A 22061-nucleotide genomic window follows, 5' to 3' on the forward strand; every position below is an offset into this window, starting at 1 on the left:
ACAGCTTTTTATAAAAGCTCTACTTCCAACAGCTCTACTTCTAACAGCTCTACTTCCAACAGCTCTACTGCCAACAGCTCCCCCAAACAGAGCCTAAGTCGTCTAAGAGTTGAGCCGGTTCTGCCTCTGGTTTCACCTTACTATGCACTCCGTTGAAATTTTTTATATCATGAAAGTTCCACCCCCTTGTCTCATGTAAACTTCCCCCAAACTTGAACCTGCTCCCCAAAATCCCAGCTAATGGATCCGCTCCCAATTATTTCGATACCGACTGATGGAAGGCAATAAAAAAATGGGACCTCCTAAAATACTTGTCCGAGAACCTAGAAATTAAAAAAAAAAACCTTGCACCTCGGAATATATATATATATATATAAACATCAAACCCTCCTCACCTTTTACACTGATAGATGGAAAGGGGGCATAAAAAGAGAGTATAAAGAAGGCAACCCCCTTCCCCTCTCTGTATCTCCGTGTGTCTGTATGTGCGACATCGTCTCAGTCTTTTGATTCTTTCTTTCCTTCCTTCTTTCCCCTTCGCTCTTGAGTCTTAATAATTTATAGGGCGAAGCGCCCGTGAGAGGAGGCGAGCTCTCGGTCTCGCCTGGGATCTGCTCGAAGATCTCAGTTTGTGAGGAAACCCTAACCCCAGAATCGGGTCGGGGGTTTTCTCCGACCTATGAATATTTCTTTCTCGATCTTCATCGTCTTTCGGATTCGTTCGCTTACGGTTTCGAGTGTTAGGGTTTTAGTAGCGGGGGATAGATGAGGGGGCTGGATGGGGAGGGTGGGGTTTCCGAAAACCCTAACCCTGATGGCGATCTCAGAGGTGGTGCCGCAGGTGAGCTTTTGAATCATTTCTCGTTACATTTTATGGATGGAAATTTTGATTGTTTCTCTTATCGGTGTTGATCTTTTGATCTGACATCTTGCTGTGCTTCGATGAATTTTATTGTTTAGTTGAGTTTTTGATGAGAAAAGTTGCTTTTCTTTGCGTGTGTTTTGAGGGATTTCGTGTAAGGGGCTTACAGGGTTCAGATGACTTCTTGCAAGACTGTGTAGCTGTCGAATTTGGGATTATTCCGGTGATTGGAGATTTATGACATTATTCCTCCATCTCTAGAATTTTTGGTGTTTCCTTTTGTTTTTTCTTTTCTGGCCGAGTCAGAATATTATTGGGTCTTTGAATGTGTTGTTGATCTTGAGGACAATATGTGCAATGGCCGCACTTTTCAATTCATTGTTCTTACTGGCGTTGTGTTGCGGGACAACAGAATCCGGGGTGTTTTTTTTTTTTTAAACTATGTGACTATCTCATCGTGGCATCTGGGTCCGTTTTGACAGCTCAAGCTTTATTTGTTGTTCTCTATTTCATCACTCTGTTTCTTTATAGTTGTTGTGCATTTGGATTGGTACTTTGCTTTCAGTGCCTTGTGAAACTTGTTTTTAGGTATTGGTTTATATTACGTTTCCTTGCGTTTCATCATTTAAGTCACCTATATTATGGTCTTGTTTTCTGGTTTCTAATCATCTTTAGCCCCTGAATTATGATGCGACATTGATCACTATGTGGCTGGGGTAAGTGTCTCTGTATGCATTTCATGAAATCTATTCTATGTGTAATTTGTAGTTTCATATTGACTGATGGAATTCACCATCTGGATGTGTGGGTGTGCTTCTTTTCATATGCTTGGATTTGCTAACTTGGTTATGTTTTTTCAGATGTAATTTATTAATAGGCCCTTTTTCTCTCTGCAGATAATGCTCGCTTTGATGCCTCACAGTATGCATTCTTTGGCAAGGGGGTCCTGGAGGAAGTTGAATTAGGGGGTTTAGAAGATGGTGTTGATGATCGTGATGCTGGATTTATCGGTCTTGATGATGAGGAATACCGTTTTAGTTCTATGGGAGATAGAGAAGAGGTGATTTAGGTTATTTTACAGGATATGCACAAGTATCTTGATGTTGAATTGGTTAATGTCTGCAAATTACTTTACCATGTGTATCCTTGATGATGGAGGGCACATGGAGTAAACTGTCATCCATCGTAAAATTGCACATGCAGCAAATGCCTTTGAGTTTTTTTTTTTGGTTGTTGTTGTTGTTTTAGTTATATGTGAAGTGCTATATCTTTATTTTTTGACCTAATACAACCTGTTCATCTTTTAATATTTTCAGGGACATACATCTAGTTTCTTTTGGAGCTATTTTTATAAATTTATTTGTCCTTATATTTATTCTATAGTTCACCAGCCTTATGCTAGGTGACAAATTTACACCTGCTTTTGAGTCTAATGATCACTATAAATAAATCCTCTATCATTGAAGTTGTTTATCCTGAGTTGTTAGAATCAGTAAGATTGGGCGTGCCTATGCTTTATATATATTTTCTGTAAATTTTTTTGCCTTAGTTGTGGTTCCATGCTCTAAGTGTTTATTATGTGCCATGTGCCTGTTTCTTACTGGTTTTGCTGTCTTAGTATGAGATACGCATTCTGTGAGGGGCTGGGCCAGAATTCTAAATACATACTTTTCTGTTATATTTACAGGTTGAAGGTTTGGGGTGTCTATCTGATGTAGATGATCTTACGAGCACTTTTGCAAAGGTTGGTTTTTTCCATATATTTGCTTGATTACCTGTAACTGTGGGGTTCATGCGCAAATCTGGTTATCTATAGAGAGTTTTTCTTCATCAAGTATACTTATGGTTGTCATTGTTATTTTCTGCCATGATGATTTTTTTTTAAATAACCATCCTGTAGAAAGTTTTAAGCAAGCTCATGTGGTTTATCTCCTGTTTTACGCGTCATCATTCATTAGGTAATAAGAGTCTCTTATAGTTCTTCATATATCTCATCATGCTATATATCTTGAATATATTCATGAGCTCATATATGGCTATTTTTAGAATTTATTTCCTCTTTCTATACTAACATTTTCTAGGGTAGTCCTACAAGCAATTGGGAAATGTACTCAACAATATGGTTCAGTGCAGCAGGCTACAACCAGTGATGCCGTTTCGATAGCTTGATGCTTAGCCATTTGCTTAGGATTGACTGCTTTAGTATTTTTTAATACATGGCTTTAATGTGAACCTTTCTTTAATGTTTGCCTACATTCAACAAACATCTTTATCTTGTTATATCAAGGTTCACCATCTCAGTACCAGACCCCATATCGGTACCATGTTATTACAGTATTGGTATATGGTACGGTATGAGACAATGAGACGTATTGAGTGTTGGTATGGTACGAGACTGCGTATTGGTTCAGTACTGGTACAATATGATATATTCGGTATGGTACAATATTGACCGGTATGGCAAATTTTGTACCTATATATTGCTATTGGTTCAGGTTATTTTTCATTGTTCTCATCGCTTGTGAATAGGTTGAGGAGAAGCGGCTCACTTAGGCTAAAACAATTGCATAGTTGGCCCGAGCTAGTCCAATTTATACAGTCAAGCATGGCCGGTTAGGCATTATGAGGGACAATTGTGTCCATGTCCATGGCTTATTGCTAGATAGGCCATATCATAGAGTTGAATGATATGTATTTGTTTTCTTTCAAATATTATGAAACATGTATATTTTTCTTTATTAGTTAAATAATCAAATCTTAGACATGACTTATTTAGTTGTTCCCTCCAACTTTTTGTTGATTATTCATCATTTGGTAGAAGTGATTGCTCCATTAGATTGGATATTATTGTTGTGTTGTTTGTTGGGGGAACTTGTCAATGTTTGTTGGGGGTTTCTTCCATTTGATAGAAGTGATTCTTCCATTAGATTTTCTACATTTCTCGTGTGATTTTTATTAGTGCAAATTTGGGTTATTGGATGTACTGCAATTCTTGATAGTTCAAGATTTTTCATATTTTTTGAATTTACTAATTATTATGTTGCAATACGAGGTGCTTGGTTGTGCGCTAAAACTTCAAAAGGATCTGATATCATGAAATTGAAACTTTGGAGTAGAATTGTGCAAATTCATGGTTTTTGCTCCTAAGTTATGTTCAGTTTTCTCAATTTTTGTAATGCTTCTTTTAACAGCCAGAGACCACCTGAAGAGTCTCAATTTTCTAAATTTAAAAAATTTCAAATTTATGAAAAGGGTAAAATCATGATTTTGGAATACAAAAACTTCTAATTGCAGCCTTAATTTCTGGTTATATTTACATATTTGAGTTTTTAATAGTTTTAAATAAGATTAAGCTACATATCCATTTAACTGCTCACATAGGCATCATGCAATTGCCTACATTAGTCAATCACCTTTTACAACTTAATCACAATTGAGATCTACTCAAAAAGTATTTGAAATTTGGAATTATCTAGTTAATGTATTCTTTATTTTACCCTATTAAAGACATGCTATCAGACCCATGGCCATCAAGCCTTGTCTTCTAGTTATCTTATTGCACACTTTTCTAAATTCTCTGTTGTATGTTTCTTCCAAGCATATCTATACCATTTGAGTTGGTTCTCCACTAGTTTTTACTAATGGGTGCCATATACATGCCTCCATTGATGTACTCATTTTTCATTTGAGCTTCCTAGTTTTACCGCACATCCATTTCAACATTCTCATTTTCGAAATGTCAATTCTTTTTGCTTGGACCCATTTGATCGCTTAACACTTTGAATTATATGACATTTTGGGTCTTATTGTTATTTATAGGAAAGTTCCCATATGTTTCTTTTCTCTCTCTTTTTTCAATACTTTTGTTCTATATAATAAGTTTAAGATATTGAGAATAATCTTATTTTGGTTTTTCTTGGCTACACTTTGTGGGGGGTTGTGATTCCATTTTAAATTTTCAATGAAATTGTATTTCATGTGCTTTTATAGGATAATATTGATCAATGATGAGGATTCTGTTTTGATGAAATTGACCACTGACCAAGTGTACTCCTGCGATGTTGCTTGCATGCTCTGTTAGTGGCTTAGTTGATCAATTCATGTAGGCTTCAGGAGTGCATACTGTGATTCATTTCATTGAGGACTTTTGCTATTCCAGTGTTAATTTAAATTTGAATTTCTAGGAATTTAATGAACATGCATAAGTTATGAGTGCTGGTACTCAAGTGTCTCGGACTGCTTAGGTAGTTATGCAACTGCAGAACTCATCAGAAATAAATCTTTCTAGGGAAGAAGTTAATGATGCGACTTGGGATTAGTTTGGACGTTGAAGTTCCTCCCAGATGGTGACAATGATTCCAAACATATTTTAATGTCATTCTTCCTAGATTCAGAAGCTTTGAACTATTTGATTTCTATTGCTGTTATGAGGCTTCAATCAGTTATTTTAAGGAATTATTCAGTTGGAAAAATGCTGAATAAGCACAATTGTCAACAAAGTTTTTATTGGAAAATTCTCAATGCCTCTCCACCATGAGGCTTTCTGGTTTGAAAAAGATTGGCACACTCTTTGTCCTATACTTGTTCATATATCCGAGCCTTGGAAAACTTTCTTGAATTCAACAATTTACTTACAATCTTTTTTTTTTCTAGTTTTTAGCACTATTTTTGAAAACAGTATTCTCTGAAACTTGGAGAAGTTGTCAACTTTTTACATCCAATTTTGAAGTGTATCTGAAGCTGCACTCTTGCTAGGTGGTTTTGCTATGTATCACTCATCTGTCAGACATGGTACACCACTTGACATTATTTTATTATAGTGACCTTCATTACACCATGTACGCTTGTGAAATGGCAGGTCATCGACTGAGAGACTTTAATTATAGAAACTTACTAGTGCATATACTAATCAGTTGAATTTCCAATATCATTTCTATGAACAACTGAAAAACTTCAGTGTTTTATTCTTTTTTCATTTCTGTTGTACAGGCCAATAAGCTTGCTATATGCATTTAGCAATTCTGCTGCATGTGTGATACTGTTATTATCTTTTATGTTTAACATACTCTAACCAGGACTCTAACCAGGACTGGATTTCTAGTGAACTGTTCTATACTAAAGTTTTTCATCTTGTTGCCAGTTGAACAGAACAATTAGTGACCCAAGGAGTGCTGGGGTTATTGGTGATAGAGGATCTTTTTCTAGAGAAAGTGAGTAATCTTGTTTCACGGACTCTTTATATTCAATTAAGCATATTTATAGCAGCAGAATTGGTCTGTGAAGCCTGTAGCTAGGCCTGATGGGAATTTCAATATTGTTCTTTATTTTTGTTGGATATTGCCAAAACCATCTTGAGATATAATTTCTAAAATTTAGATTATCATTCTAATTTTTGTGAGTGTGGTAGTGCATTCAACCTATATTAGTTGATTATGATACCATATTTTCAGGGAAACTTCATCAAAAAAGTTGTATGAGAATTTTTCTGTGCAAAAACATCATAGTTCTTTATAGTGCAAAAGAGACGAACCCTTTCAATTGTAGAATATAAATTTGAATGCATGTATGGTTCCATGCTAAAAATTTACTTTTTGGGTGCCATAAATTTTGCTGAACTTTACAGGTTTCTCAGGGATATATCATGCTGATTGTTTCTATAATATTTTTTTCCAGAATATCTATCATAAAGATATCAACATGATGCCATGTGAACGATGTGTTGCCATTGCTAGTGGAATAAAAGGAAACCCTGCTACGATAATGATGTTTGAAAAGTGGGGTGGAGGTGGGAAGGCTGGGGGAGGTGCAGGGAAGGGGCTTCGCATGTGTGTTATATGAAAAACTGTTAGGAAAGTTGGGTTAGGTCAATTACCAGTGAAGTATTGTTGGAATAAGTCTCAATGGTCTGAAACCAATTGTAAACAAGTTTAGAACCCAAAGGAAGGCACAAGAAGAATGATGTCTAGGAACGTGGAAGGGGTGGTGGGCTATCATATTAGCATTCCAAAATTTTTAGTACAAAAGAACCAAATCATGCTTTTTCAACTTTTATTTAAATCTCTGCTCTGTAAGCTAGAACATAAAATAATCTATCTATGTATTACACCTTAGATAATCTTATAATTCCTAATTATGTTTTCAGAAAGCATAGCTCATAAGTTATATGAATTTTTTGTCAAATTTAGGTCTCTTCATCCTCATAGATTTTTAGTTACAAGTCAATTTTAACATGGCATGGGGATTATCAACTGGTAAATGACCCTGTGGTCACACCTTTCCTGCAATTGGAGGTCATAGGTTTGGAACTTGGGAGGTGCATCCCTAAGCATTTTGACCTGTATAAGTACACAGTGTGGGTCTTCCATCCCACTCTCTCTCTCCCTCCTCCCACTCTCTCAAGAAAAGAAGTTTCTAAAATATGCTCAACTATTACATTGGGTTAGCCTTCTTTGTATGTACAGCCTAATTCGTTGTTCAGTTACATTATACTATCAGAAAACCTGTCACTTGATATGATTCTCATTTTGGACTCTCAGCATAAAGAACTAAACGTGCTTTTCATTTCTTTCTATATTATTAGATAAAGTATCAAGTACTGATTGTAGTTTTGGGGAAAAAAACGATACTGAATCTCTTCAGTCTGTGAGGGCAACAATGAGAATATAAATTTCCTTCTTCATTTACTCCATATTGAAATACTCTCAGCATAATTAAAAATGTATGCTTTGATCTACTTGGATCTATGAGTTGGTAACCAAAAATTCTTAGTTTACGAGCATCCACTATCCTGCAATGAGAATCTTATAGCAAGAAATGCCCCGTCTTCATGTCTGGGCCCTTTTTTGGAGTTCTGTTATCCTTATGGAGCCAAGAACATGTCTATTACCCTTTTCTAAACTTTGTACAGGCATTGAAACAATCACTTCATTGAACACAATTTTGAATGGGTACAGGATTGATTTTGTTATATAGAAGTTTGTGAGACATTCATTTTGCCTTTTTGAGTTACATGGCTGTCAAACAATTGAACAACTGTTCATCACTCTTATTTGCAAGGAGTTCAGATGATTTTAAGCCTTCAATCAGACTGTTAAATAGTTTGTCAACTAGAAGCTTTATAAAATTTAGATAAAAGCGACTTTTCATGTAGCATAGAACTAACTAGTAAACTCAGTAATTTCACAAACTGATAGGTACTTTTAGATCAATATGGGGCATCACATTACTTTGAACTATAGAAGTAAATGGGGGATTATATATAAGAAATGTTATAGGAATACAGAAGAACAGTTTTGTGATGGAAGGAGTGCGTAGCTTTCAGTCTTATGGTTTATTAGAATGAGCAGCTTATTGTTAAAACAGAGTTGATGCACGGATGGCACGAAACGAGAGAAAAAACTGAATTATTACTTGTCAGATGGTATATTAGGTGCTGTTTTTGTTAACTAGAATAACAATAATAAATCTTAAAAATTGAACACAGTAGAGAAAGAACAAGGAGAAAAAGGAAAGGAAAGGGATTAAATGAGAGTCTTGGGAGGGAACAAGTGCACTTAGCAGTTTTCTTAGTTCTATTCAAAATAGTTTCTTATTGATAGAAGAAAAAACTAGGTCAAGCATAGGTAGGGAAATGCTCTTTTTTCTCACTTCTTGCAGATTGGAAATAAATTTTAGATGAAATAGAAACACAAAATATCAATTATTTCATGTTACATGGTAAATTAGGTATTAATATTAATACTTAATAATTAGATTAATAAGCAAACATTTAAACAATTGCATGCATTGAGTTCTCAAAGCAATTGCAAAACCATCATTTAAGTGATTAAGCATATCAGATGGTTGTTTTGATGTGTAAACCAATGCGCAAATAGATTACTCATTGGACTAAATGTCTGCTTAATATGTACATGCGTAGTGAAATGACTCAGCATCTAATATCTTCTTAAAGGGCTATTTAAACTCTTAAGCTGACATTCCTGATAACCTCGCTAAGAAACAAGTTTCACTTGTTCAAAAAGAGTCATGTGCAGGTTCGGTGCATGTATAGAATTGAAAATATAAGTGCATGCGAATAAAAGAAGCTTTTGTATTTGATTACCACGACTTCAATCTTTTGAATGATCCCCACTGTAAAATGTTCCTTGTATTTGAGACTTATAAATTATGCTATGCTCAACTGGTGGAACTTTCTGTTTCTTTAGAATCCAGACTTAAATGTTATTGGTTGAGCTGCCAAACCATGGAACTCTTTTATTTTCTTTTAATATGTAAAAGAAAAGTCAGGCCCAAATTCAAAAAGGGCTTCCAGATGCCATAATGTAACAATGCAATGAAAGTGCAAATTGTATTCGATGTTTAATCTGCGAGCTTCATGTTCATCTTGTTTGAAATTGTCCAAACTTCAGTGAAAGGTGCCAAACAACACATTTCAAATGAAGCATATTATGTCTGAATGAACCATGCATTCAAAATCATTATTAGAATCAACAAATTATGCTGTTGAAACTTTGTATACAATACACATAATTTTTAGGCACGCGAAATAACTTGTAGCTTCCTAAATCTCCTTGTGTTGATGTAAAATTTTCATTATGAGACGAAGATGCTGAAACTTTTTTCTTTAGTCACTCCAGGTATATAAAAAACTGCAGTCATCTTTAGTCTTTCATGTAATATATGGCATTTTACGTACGTAAACCGCTCAAATGTGTGTCTTTGCTGTACTCTGATCTTGTAATTTTACTTGATTCAGCCTGACCTACCCCGGTTGGGCTCTAGTCAAGGTTATGGAAATTTATCTTCACCAAATCATTCTAACATTGAATATCAAGCAGGCTGATTTTGCTTTCAAGCCTTCAACTATCATTGTTTGTTTCTAGATATAGGATTTTGTGATTCAATTGATCTAGATCAGGTTTGGGTTGCTACATTAAATCTCGGTTTCCCTCATGGGCTTCTTTGTTTTTCCTGTAACACCCAACACAAGTGAAGGGAAAGAAAACCTACTAATAAATCTTGCAGTCCAAAGCATTATTTGCAGTACCTTAGGGGGTTATGTCGATGCAGTAAATATCCGTGTTTTTCCTAACTTTCTTGATGAACATGTAATACCTTATGGTCCACTCAATGCTCAGGCAACAAGCCTATAAAAAAAATGCTATTTTTTGTTTTTTCAGCATTTTAGATGTTGTGGACATGATCGAGGTGTGCATTCTCAATTCAAATGGCCTGTCTTTCCTATTACATTGATATGCCATGTGGCATTGTCCAGTTGATCCATTGTTACAGAAAGTCAATTTTTGGATTCTTAAGCATAAATTGTTACTAGTGCCTTGTTTTTCAGTTATGTTTAATTATTATCCATCAATACTAGCAGTCTATATAATTTATTTTTGTTTTTTGATAACTAGTCCCTGCCCCCTTAGGACTTTCTTTGTTTGTAGCCATGGTCTGCTGAACCGATCGGTACGGTACGACTATTGAAATTGGTCGGTTTATGGCTGTCGGCACCGGTACGGTATGGCTATTGAAATCGGTCGGATTGGGTTGGAATCGATCAGTTCATGGCTTGTGTCGGTGCGAACTGGCTCGGTACCGTACCGGTGCGAACCAAGCTGGTACGCACTGGTACGGGGTGTTCTTCATGGGAGACAGCGCGTGGCTAAAGCCACGTGCTAAGTGCTACGTGCTGTGGCACTTTCGGTACGATATCGATTCGGCTCGGTTCGGTACCGGTACCATACCGGTACGGAACTGGTATTGGACCGCACCGGTATGGTTGGTATGGCGAACCTTATTTGTAGCTCAAATTTGGAGTACAATGCTGCTTTAGTTTAACTGATTAGCATATTTAAAATTTTCTGTTGCATGATCTGAATCTTGTGATCTAGATGAAAATGGTGCTAATGAATCCAATTCTCATCGTGGGATCAGGTCTGGGCACGATCATAAATTTTGAATCCATATTATAGACTATGCAGTCCTTGGTATAATAGGGTCCAACTTCATTTTGTTATTTATATATCAAATTATGCTCCAGTCCAATTTTTGTAATTTGTCTGAGGATTTTTCTTAGAATTACTTATCTATCACTATTAAGCCTCATGCACACAAATTACAAGGCTGTAAGTGACTGTGACTTGAAAAAGAAATAGAGTTTATGTTAAGGTTTCAAATATTGTTGGAATGGGATGGTACAAATGATACCCTACCATTCCAACAGGTTTCTGGCACTGGTACATGGTTTGTCGGTATGGGATGCAGTCCTGTACCATGTTAGTGCCCAGTACCAGTTCTGACAATTTTTGGACTAGATCCAATGCTGGTATTTGATATGTTTTATATTTATAAAATTTTTGAAAGAAATCTGAAGAGAATCTTATGATCTGTGATCTGATCCAGTCTATCCTTTATGATTTATGAGTGGATCCTAATCCTAACAACATTGCTGATTAACACTATCACATCATGAATAGCACACAGTATGAGATACTAGCATATGGCTGGTTGTTGATTCAACCTTGCTAGAACATGCAGACACCTTCATTTTTTAAAGTCTTGATGCCCATGTGCCAGGTTGAGTCATGACTAAATTTTGAGGATGGAACTCTTATATTGGCATTTATATTTTGGAGGTTGTAAATTTAAATGAGTTAATAAAAGCATAATATTATTGTGGGAATGAGGGGATAAGTCGAGACCTATAATTGTGGGTTGCGTGCCTTAAAGCAACGAGGAAGAAGAATAGTTTATTGTAACTAGCATGAAAAGCTTTAGATATCAAACTTGGGAAGTCCAAGCATGTGCTTAGGATGAAACAGCTAGAAGACCATGTGGGATGTCATAAGTTTTTTTCAGTCAGGTGTATGAAACCTGAAAATCTAAAAGCTAAATCCAATAAAATGAGAGGAAATACCACCTGAAGTTAGAGTTTGATGGCATTGATGTAATAGTTATCAACATCTTACTTGAGTTTTGTTTGCCTTAGAAAGGGTGAAGAATCATAGGATATGCATTTGTGTAGTTTACTAGTGGCAGTAGTAGGGGAGCTATCGGGTTGGATGCAGGTAACACCTAACCTGGACCCAGATCCATTCGGCAGTCCGGATGTAAAATTTGAGCCAAATCCTGCCCATCAATCAAATGCATCAAGTCGGTATGGGTAATGAACAGGTCTACGTGAAAAACTAGAGGAAGTGAGGAAAAATGAGATGAGGATAGTCTGATGCCTGAATGTGGGATGCACTGATGGGGCCTTTAGGTAGGAGGCAAAATGAGAGGCCAAAAGGCAGCATGAGAGGCAAACTTAAATTCGGTTATATGCTTTATAAAATACTAAGAAATGTAAGAGTAAAATCATGTACTGTAATCATAAATACGACGTAAATAATTGTGTCTGGGTTGGATTGGGTATGTTTTTACTAGACATGGGCCTTGGACCTGGAATCTTTTTTAGGGCTATCCTTGAACCTGTATCCAACCCAAATCTACATGTCTGAATCAAGTTTGAGTCCGGTTTTGCGGGTAGTGTGACAGCCCTTGGCACAAGATGCTGGTAGAGCCATATCACTCTTTCTTGGGAAATTTGAGCATTACCAATGAATATTTGATTAATTATAATTAGTGGCAACCTGTGGGATGAAGAAAGCTGAATAATTTACAAATTAATACAATTAAGCTGCCCATTATATGCAAATAGTTTAGTTAATAATAAGATAAAATTTCCTAACTTGAGTTATTGTGTGCAAATTCTGGATGTACCGATTATATGAATTAATAAGTTAGTATATCCATTCCTAATCCAAATATTGCAAGCTTCTTGAATCTTTAAGCACCAGAAATATTCAAATGTAATTGACTGCTTTCTCTATCTTTGCCCCAGTATAGCTGTTGTTGATCCAGTACAAATAGCTTCCCTTGCACCTATATGTTAATTTCACTTTAGGCGGTACAATCATATGTCATCTTATGTGTGTGTGTGTACATGTGTATATACATATATACATGTATCTGCATGTACTATATATGTAAGTATTGTATGTGTGTTGATACACATTTTTGAAGTTTAAAATATATTGTAAATGATGTATATTTGAAAGAAGATATTAATGTGTTGATGACATTCAAGCCATGCATATTGAAATTGCATGAGTTTTGGTTAGTCTAAAACTAAAAGTCAGACAGCTGCTATGGTCTATGACGGATATCAGTATGATCAGGCCCAATCTCCTTATGCTCATTTCATTATAGTTACTTTGGATACCTGTGACTGCGAGGTCCTGTGGTTGCATGTTATTTGTCGATAATGTTTTTGTTTATATGCTCAACTGATATTATTGTAGTAAGCTCTGAAGACAGAAATTGAAAATTATTTGATTCAAGTTTTATCCAAGTTTCAGTTGGTTGGATGAAAGGAATTTTCTTGCATAATTTTTCCATACTCCAAGAAAAATTAGAAGGCAATGCCAAGGCTTACTTGGTTTGTAGTATGTAAAAGTAGAGTTGGTCTGCATACACAACTGGTTTAGTATATTTTGTTGAGGTGAATGTAGTAATGCTAGGATGAATGCTATTAAAAATGAATATATTAGGAGATCCTTACAAAGCTGAGCTGGTGATATGGTAGGATTATGTAAATGATGTCAAATTGTTTCATATCTTGACTTTGGATATTTAGAAAGAGAATGGTGTAGCCTAAGAAAATCTAGATAGGAGCCGATAATATTGAACAACATATTACAAATGGGTAGAAGTATTTTTGTTTCTTTTCATTAACTTTGCTGAAGCTTATTTTAGAGTTTTGGTAAAGGAATCTTTGTGGGTATTGATGGAGATTTTATCCATTTGTTGATATTGGTAATGTTATATGCTGCATTATGGTGTTGTAAAAACCCAAAACTACTTTCTACTGCTCAAGAAGCAAATAGTTAGTTGGATGCAAGAGCGGAAGTTGTGTGGTGTGTCAATACGGCATGGGCTGGCACTTTACAACATAGTGGAACTAGCATGCAAAAAATAGCATGGGCAATCAGTGGAACTAGCATGCAACAAATAGCATAGGCAATCAGTTTTTCTTGTTTGTTCGGTTAAGAGTTGTTTCTTGCTTAAATTAGCGTTTCATTGTCCTATTATTGTGCCATGCAATCTAGAATGGGGATACACGTGCATATCGAATACTGAACAATGTGTCATTTTAGACAATATGACATCCAAACAAGACACTACTATTACTACAGCAAATCTTTGACAAAATAAACAATCATCATTCATAATCTCCTGGGGGAAAACTATCATGCATTCATATTGAAGAGTTGTGTGTTGAACGTCATAGTAGGTGAAAATTTTTTGGAGACTTAAGATACAAAATATTCTGCCAGTTCATTTGGTATTGACAATGTTTGAATTTAGTGAAATTTAATAGCTTTATGTTTGAGAAACTCTATAGCAATTAAAAGATGCTATCATGACACATTCCCGTGAATTAAAAGTTTTGTGTTCTTTAATTGGAAAGCTGATCATATTTTTTGATGGAATTTGAATTTTAAATTATTCTAAATTTAAGTGGGATGTAGTTTTAAGGTTTATTTTCATCTTTTAAGGTGTTGAATCATAGCATGTTGTTCATTGCCAACAACCCTCCTTCTTCAGGTTATGAAATGGTGAAAACAGTAGCAATATTTCTTGAATCTTTTTCGCTTGGCATCTGTTGGTACTGAGATGGTACTGAGTTGTGTTTGATATGGGTTGGCATAAAGTGGTGCCAAGAGGTTTGCTTGGTCCTTAGTATTGACCCCATGCATAGTGCTGACATTGGCCGCCCATGGTACATTCCTCCTAGAACAGACTGATAATCCTTTCTTTGTTGTGTTTTGCCTAGTAATAAAATTATCTGACTTGTGAAATTGTTTGATTTTTCTTGAGTTTTTCTCAAAATATTATTTTCCAATTTCATACTAATTTCATAAAAATGTCACTTTTTATCTATTTTTTTGTTGAATTAATAGATTCTCACAACTTCAGTAAATATGTCATTGATTGTTGTGGAACTTCAATGATTTATCCTCCTTTCTTCTGTGCTTCCAATATTGTTTCATCCATTTTTTTTACCCATTAGTTTTTGTTCTTGGGTATTTTCTCATTATTCTTTCAAATTCTTATTGGATTACGACTTTTTAAACCTTGGTGCTTTGATTCTTTTACTATGAAGTATATATGTTATAATTAGATTACTTTATATATGTATATATATAATTTTCACTCATATAATTGTATATTTGTGTCTGTGCATGCTAGAGTTGCTAATGGGCCAGGCTTGAGCCAGCCCATCATAAGTTCTTGCCTAGCTAGACCAAAAGAAGGCATGCCTGGCTCGACCCGTGTGTGAATTTTATTTTATTTTTGCTAGGCTCAAGTTAGGCCTGGCCTAGATTCGGTGTAGGGCCAAAACAACATTGCCTTTGTGATGAATTAAAATAAAATTCAATTGAAGACCACACCTCCAATCTTCCAACTGGAACCCTATTCTGTTATAGCTGACCTCAAACACGGTTGTCGGTCCTCTTCATATCTCGCCATCCATCACAGCCTCTCCTCTGCTACTCAATGATCTCTTTTGCCTCTCATTGCATACCACTCTCCTCTGCTGCTTGCTGTGCACTACTCTTCTCTCATTTGCCACCGATCGCTCATCCTGTTCTCCTCTGCCACTCCCCTCCTATTGCTCTTCTCTTTTGCCACGTGCATCCAACAATTCTTTTCCGTCATCATTTGATGTCTTCCATGTTGCCCTTCATCTCTAATAGATAAGGTAGTAGTGGATGATGATAACTTGCATACTCTGAAGAGAAGAGAGGACAAAAGGAGGGGAAGGAATCAGGATGTTTGTATTAGGGCTTGACTGCTTCACTTTTTGATAATAGAAAACAAGAACAAGCTACAGGTTGGACTTGCTCAAATCAAGCTGGAAGGAAATACATGCCTGAAATTTGAGGTTCAAGCCCAGTCCATGGATTTAGCTCAGCCCAGCTGTAACAAGCTCTGTTCATCAGGCCTAGGCCTGACCCTGGCCTATAAGCAGCCCTAGTGTGCATGCGTGCACATAAACATATATAAAGATAGATATAACATCTCCACAAAATAAAAGTTAATAAATTTTTCATGCAATACTTATACAGGCTTATCTCTGAATAGGGTTTATGGTGAGATCTTTTTTTTTTGCATGATATTAATTTAAAGAACTAATATTGCAATGCTTCCCTCAAAACCAGTGGAGGAGATTACAAGGACTCTAAAAAAGGATGGGAATATAGGTGGATGCAACTATATTGTGATCAGAATGGATGCATAAGTGGAGAGACATTTTAAGTGTTGTGGCATTGCTGTACATTTGTGATGTTCCAGGGACATTGGAATGCAGAATTTTCTGAAGCTTTTTTTTTACACTTGTAAATGAGAGTGGGATAGTATGGATTAGGGGCTTTGACTGTTTGATCTTCAAGATTTAACCTATCTTTGGAAATTTGCAGTATGCTATATATGGTAACATTTTTGCTACTTCTTGAGAAGCGTAAGTCTTTGTGTGGTGTTTGTGATGAACAAATTTGACCCATATGACCTTGAAGGTCTTGAATTGGTGAATAGATGTACCATTTATCTGGTGAGGTGGTTCAAATGTCACCTATTATATTCTATCCCTTTGTGTCATAAAATTGTAGAGTTTTATTTATTTATTGTTTGTCTGTTTGTTTTTACCTGCAAAAGAACTTTAATGAAGGCATGCTTGCAACCGAAAAGCTTGTAGTTGGATTTCTTCTAGTGAAAAAGGTTTTAACTGAGGATTGGCAAGTTAAGAAGTTAAAAATTCTTGATCGGGGTTGCGACCCCCCTTTTGGGTCATTTTTCTTTTCTATTCTGTGTCCATTTTCAGCATTCAAACCCATAAAGTTATTTTTAAAAAATCAGTAAAATACTTGCAGAAAATAAGAGACCTTAAAGGTGTTTATCATATTGGTGGTAGTGGGTCTGGGGAAGAGGGAGGTCTTTTGTCTTATAATGTTGGTTAAGCGAACCTTTGTTATCTAGGAGAATAGCTCTTACAAATATCACGCAAAATCCATCTTTTAGGATTCTATATTGGGATTCTTGGATGCTTCATGGCACAAATAATATTCTATACCAAGTGAACATGCTTGCTACATATATATATACATGTATTTGCACATATTCCAGATCTACTCACGTTCAAGATTCACCATACTGGTGCGTACTGCTGCGTACCAGGCATATGTATTGCACCGATACTGAATTGAGCCTCAGTATGGGGGCATACCGAATCTCGGTACGCCAAACCGAACCGTACTACGTGTACCGATATTGTATCAATATGGTACTGGTATGCAGCCCGGTACCCAGATTCTGAGCCTTGCTTTTGTTTGTGAAAAATTTTGGTTAATGATGCATCTGTTAAGATAAATTGTTTTCTTATGTTCTGCTGTCTTGTTGAATATTGTATGTTGTTTCTTCAGGTTCTTCAACTGCAGACTGGGGACAGGAGGCGGATTTTCCAAACTGGATTGATCAGAATATTTTAGATGCTGAAAATTATCAGGAGGGTAAACGATGGTGGTCACAGCCACATCCTTCATCATCTCGGCTTTCGGAATCTAAACCCCTGTACAGAACATCCTCATATCCTCAACAGCAACCACAACACTCCGGTGAACCAATTCTTGCACCTAAATCATCTTTCACATCCTACCCTCCACCTGGTGGACGATCTCAGATTTCACCAAACCTCACACGTCATGCAAGCATTCCATCTCTAACTGCTGGGCTTCAGATGACAACTTCAAATCTATCTCCTTTTTCTGGTCCTCAGCTTCATTTGGGAGGACTATCGCATGGGTTGCACTATGGTGGAAACATGCCTCAGTTTGCCTCTCCAGGCCTCTCAATTAATAGCCGGCTGCAGAATCACTGGTTGAATCAAGCTAGCGTTTTTGCAGGGGAACATCCAAATCTGCTGCCTAACTTCCTACAGCAACATTTGCCGCAGCCAAATGGCTTAATGCCTTCACAGCTACTTTCGCAGCAGCAACAGCAGAGACTGCAACAGATCCAACCATCTCTGCCCCAATTTTCTCGCTTGCAGTCTCCGTTTTTCAACTCTCATCCTCCACAAATAAGGAATAAGCTTGATGCAGTTCTTAGTATGTCTGACTTGAGAGATCAGAGATCGAAACCATCACAAAGGGGAAAACAGAACATGCGATTTTCTAAACAATCTTCTGATGCCAGCAGCCAGAAGGGCGATAATGGGCTGCCACAGTTTAGGTCCAAGTATATGTCAGCTGAAGAGATCGAAAGCATTTTGAGAATGCAGCATGCTGCAACTCACAGCAATGATCCTTATATAGACGATTACTACCACCAAGCTTGTCTTGCAAAAAAGTCTGCTGGTTCAAGGCTGAAGCACCATTTATGCCCGACATTTATTAGGGATCTGCCATCTCGGGCACGAGCTAATAATGAGCCACATGCATTTCTTCAGGTTGATGCACTTGGAAAGGTTCCATTTTCTTCCATTCGTAGGCCTCGCCCTCTCCTTGAAGTTGATCCACCTTCAACCTCAGGAGATGGCATTCACGAACAGAAATCTTCAGTAAAGCCCCTTGAACAGGAGCCATTGCTGGCAGCTAGAATCACCATTGAAGATGGCCTTTGCCTCCTCCTTGATGTAGATGATGTTGACCGGATGTTACAATTTAGCCAACCACCGGATGGTGGCTTCCAACTGAGACGGAGGCGACAGGTCCTCCTGGAAGGCCTCGCAGCATCTCTTCAGCTTGTTGATCCACTTGGCCCAGGTAAAGGTGGACATTCTGTTGGGCTTGCTCCAAAAGATGATCTTGTGTTTCTTCGCCTAGCATCTCTGCCAAAGGGCCGGAAGCTCCTGTCACGTTACCTTCAGCTTTTTATTCCTGGAAGTGAGCTCTCTCGAATAGTCTGCATGGCCATTTTCCGGCACCTACGGTTTTTGTTTGGTGGTTTGCCATCAGATTCTAGTGCAGCAGAAACGACATTGAATCTTGCCAAGACTGTTTCTTCATGTGTGCACAATATGGAGTTAAGTGCACTCAGTGCTTGCCTTGCTGCTGTGGTTTGCTCATCCGAACAGCCACCTCTTCGCCCTCTTGGAAGTTCAGCTGGTGATGGAGCATCCATAATTATAAAATCTGTTCTTGACAGAGCAACAGAACTTTTGACAGAACCCCAGGCTGCAAGCAACTACAGCATGTCCAACCGAGCTCTTTGGCAAGCGTCGTTTGATGCCTTTTTTAGGCTTCTCACAAAGTACTGTCTGAGTAAATATGACAGTATAATGCAAATGTTGCTCATGCAGGCACCGAACACTGCAATTATTGGGTCTGAAGCAGCAAGGGCTATAAGCAGAGAGATGCCTGTGGAGCTGCTGCGTGCGAGCCTTCCTCATACAAATGAGCACCAGCGCAAGATGTTGCTTGATTTTGCTCAGAGATCCATGCCCATAACTGGTTTTAGTGCCCATGGAGGTGGCAGCGGTCCTGTAACCTCTGAGTCAGTTCCTGGCTAATGCAGCTGGAAAGATAACAGTTTAATAACAGCATGTTGTATGTTATTTATCCCTATATCATTTCTACGTATCATGCATTCATGCCCCTCCAAAAACTGAAACATGGTGATGTCGCGTGGAACATAAGCACATCAGGGTGTGAACATTTGTGGAAGTCAGGTAAAGTGCTCATAGCTTTTCTCTCCTTTTTAATTGGGTCATAATTAGTCCCTGCATGTATGTATTCTGTTAGTGCTTTGTGGGAGTTGTCTGGAAGTTTTCTTCTTCTGGGGAGCTTAATTTTGGTGCTCTTTATTGGAACTCCAGACAAATGTATTGGGAATAGAAGTTGTACAGGTTCTGTCACTGTTAGCCTTCCTTCATCTCTGTTCTTTTGAGAGATGGGAAGTGTGCACAAGGTAGTTCTTTTATGCATGCTTTGGTTGGTGAGAGAGCTTCTCTTAGCTTGTGTAGCCTGGACCCATGGTTGCACTTGGCATCTACAAGGTTTGTTTTTTGTCCTTCCATTTTTCCTCATTCCATCTTATGAATGTAACTGCCAAACTTTTTTATGTTCTGGATATTCAACTATGTTTTAGCATGGAAGCAGCATGTATGGTTTCAAATTGCTTGTTCTGATTGGTTAGTGCTGTTCTGTGCTAACAATCAAGCAACTGGTTCTGTATTCATACTATTCATAATGGGAACCTGTAAGATCCGATTTTTATGAAGTACTACGTGGTGGGTCGTTTGATGATGCACTGTGGGTGAATATTTTTGTATTCAAAATCTAGATGTAGGTGCTGTAGAATTTCGTTTCGTGAGGATAATATGTATGTGAGCATATTGGTTGGCGAACTCTTTTTGAAAATGTATATTAGAGTCGATAAATATCAGGCCATATCTGTCAAGTCACTGTGTATGGAAAATGCATTCAAAATTGTGAAGCACAAAGCTGATACTGGAAGTTTCTGCTAATGGTAGTAAAGATGATTGAATCCAGCAAGGTTGTTTTGATCATTAAGAGGTGTCCCCTCTATGGGGGGCTCTCTTCGTGTTTAGTTGGTTGTCCTTGATGATAACCGTTACCATGAGGTGTCGTAAAAGTTTGCCAAATATTAAATCGTCTGCTACGATGATTCGTCTTGAAAGGTGTGGTTGGATGTGTGTTGTCTTGGATGGTAAGGGCACCCGCCCCCGCCCCCCGCCGCTCCGTCGTATTGAGAACCTGCTTCACAAAATGACTCGTGAGAGGTAAGGGCATTTGCCATGATGAATGATCCAGCATTGTTTACAGGTAAAACATTTGCTGGGATTCAACTCTTCTGTCTGTCCAGCGGAGTGCTGAAGTTGGCTCAGGTTACATGGTGTACCAATACCATGATTTTTCATCTGGGTCCTTTTAATGGAAATTTCAAATTACTCGGTCTGTATTTCTCTGTACTTGAATTTGAAAGGACCCTGTCACTGGCAAGGGAAATATCAATTATTTAGAATGTTTTAAATTGTGAACTGTAGTGTAATGTGAGTTTCTACAAGAGGATGTAAAAAAATTGTGTTAGATTAAGTCCAAAGCCACAATAATTTGGCCTAATGGTGGAGGATTTAATGGACTTCCATAAAATTTAAAGAAAGGAGGTTCAAGTTTCTGAAAATAGAACTGCTTGGGTTTGTATTACCTGAGTGTTATCTCAGTAGCCATGCCCTCTGTTTGCAAACAAGAGTGCCAGGGTTTGTGGGTGTGTTTTCAAAGTGGTATAATCTCTCAAGATTTCGTTCATGTCAATGCGGGTAAGGACACCCAGTAATTATGTAGGGGTGGTACTTCTTCCTATTCTCATAGGAAAAAAATAAATGCTTAGGTTTGCGGTGAAGATTGAAGAATGAGAAATTAGGAAAAGCTTGGAGGATTGGACGCTGGCGTGGCACGAGCAGTTAATTGGATAATTAAATAATTATGATTCCGGTGAATTGAAGAAGATTCTGTTCTTAATGTGAGCATGGTCCCTCGATGAATTACAATATTCACGGTTTTTTCCGTCAGAAATGGGTTATTGCCATAAGGAATGGTTTTGAATTGTTGCATAATATGCAAGATCGTGTAATCTTGGTTCTCCATGATTCTCAGGCAGCATAATGGATATTTCTTGGCATGACTCGGGCCGTTTCCACCGTCTTCCGATGCAGCTTGAGGGATAGAGTTACGGGTTGGTGCCAAATCTGTTTGCCCTTCGATCTCATCAGGAATTGGTATGTGGATATCGTCCATGACTACCTACTATGTTGGAGAGAGGGAGATAGAATTAACCTCAGAGGAGAAATGGTTGTAAACGGAGATGGACGGCATGGTATAGTGGTGCCAACCACTCTAAATCACCAAGAAATATCTGACAGGGTTGCTCGTCGAATTGGCGGCTGTAGCGGGCATCACCTTCCAAATTTCAAGCGCTCTCCCAAAGCCTTTGTTCATGGCCTCTGTTGCATTACTCCTGGTGCTGGCTATGCTCGATCTCGTGCTGCTGATGCTGCTCTTTTGGGGTAGTGGTCCATCCTTGACAAGATTCGCCAACTGGTATGCCGGGGTAATGGCGGTGCTGGTTGTGCTAT

The 22061-nt window shown here is 37.6% G+C and overlaps 1 protein-coding gene across 1 annotated transcript; it reads left to right on the plus strand.

The window, feature by feature from the left end:
• The first annotated feature begins 294 nt into the window (after nucleotides 1-294).
• On the plus strand, nucleotides 295-20185 carry LOC103705447 (protein PAT1 homolog 1-like). Its single transcript, XM_039131931.3, has 5 exons — nucleotides 295-841; nucleotides 1759-1922; nucleotides 2550-2606; nucleotides 6003-6072; nucleotides 17389-20185. The coding sequence occupies exons 1-5, from the start codon at nucleotides 766-768 to the stop codon at nucleotides 19473-19475; spliced, it is 2454 nt and encodes an 817-aa protein (XP_038987859.3). The 5' UTR covers nucleotides 295-765; the 3' UTR covers nucleotides 19476-20185.
• Nucleotides 20186-22061: the final 1876 nt, after the last annotated feature.

Source organism: Phoenix dactylifera, chromosome 9 (assembly GCF_051530095.1).
Source record: "Phoenix dactylifera cultivar Ajwa chromosome 9, Ajwa_hap1_PhDact_Kaust_v1.1, whole genome shotgun sequence".
In the NCBI taxonomy this organism is placed as follows: domain Eukaryota; kingdom Viridiplantae; phylum Streptophyta; class Magnoliopsida; order Arecales; family Arecaceae; genus Phoenix; species Phoenix dactylifera.

Excerpts from the sequence above, each read along its gene's own strand:
- LOC103705447 (XM_039131931.3), top strand. The coding sequence starts at position 766 with ATGAGGGGGCTGGATGGGGAGGGTGGGGTTTCCGAAAACCCTAACCCT. Across the intron at positions 2,607-6,002 it reads TTACGAGCACTTTTGCAAAG|TTGAACAGAACAATTAGTGA; the intron begins GTTGGTTTTTTC and ends TCTTGTTGCCAG. Across the intron at positions 6,073-17,388 it reads AGGATCTTTTTCTAGAGAAA|GTTCTTCAACTGCAGACTGG; the intron begins GTGAGTAATCTT and ends TTGTTTCTTCAG.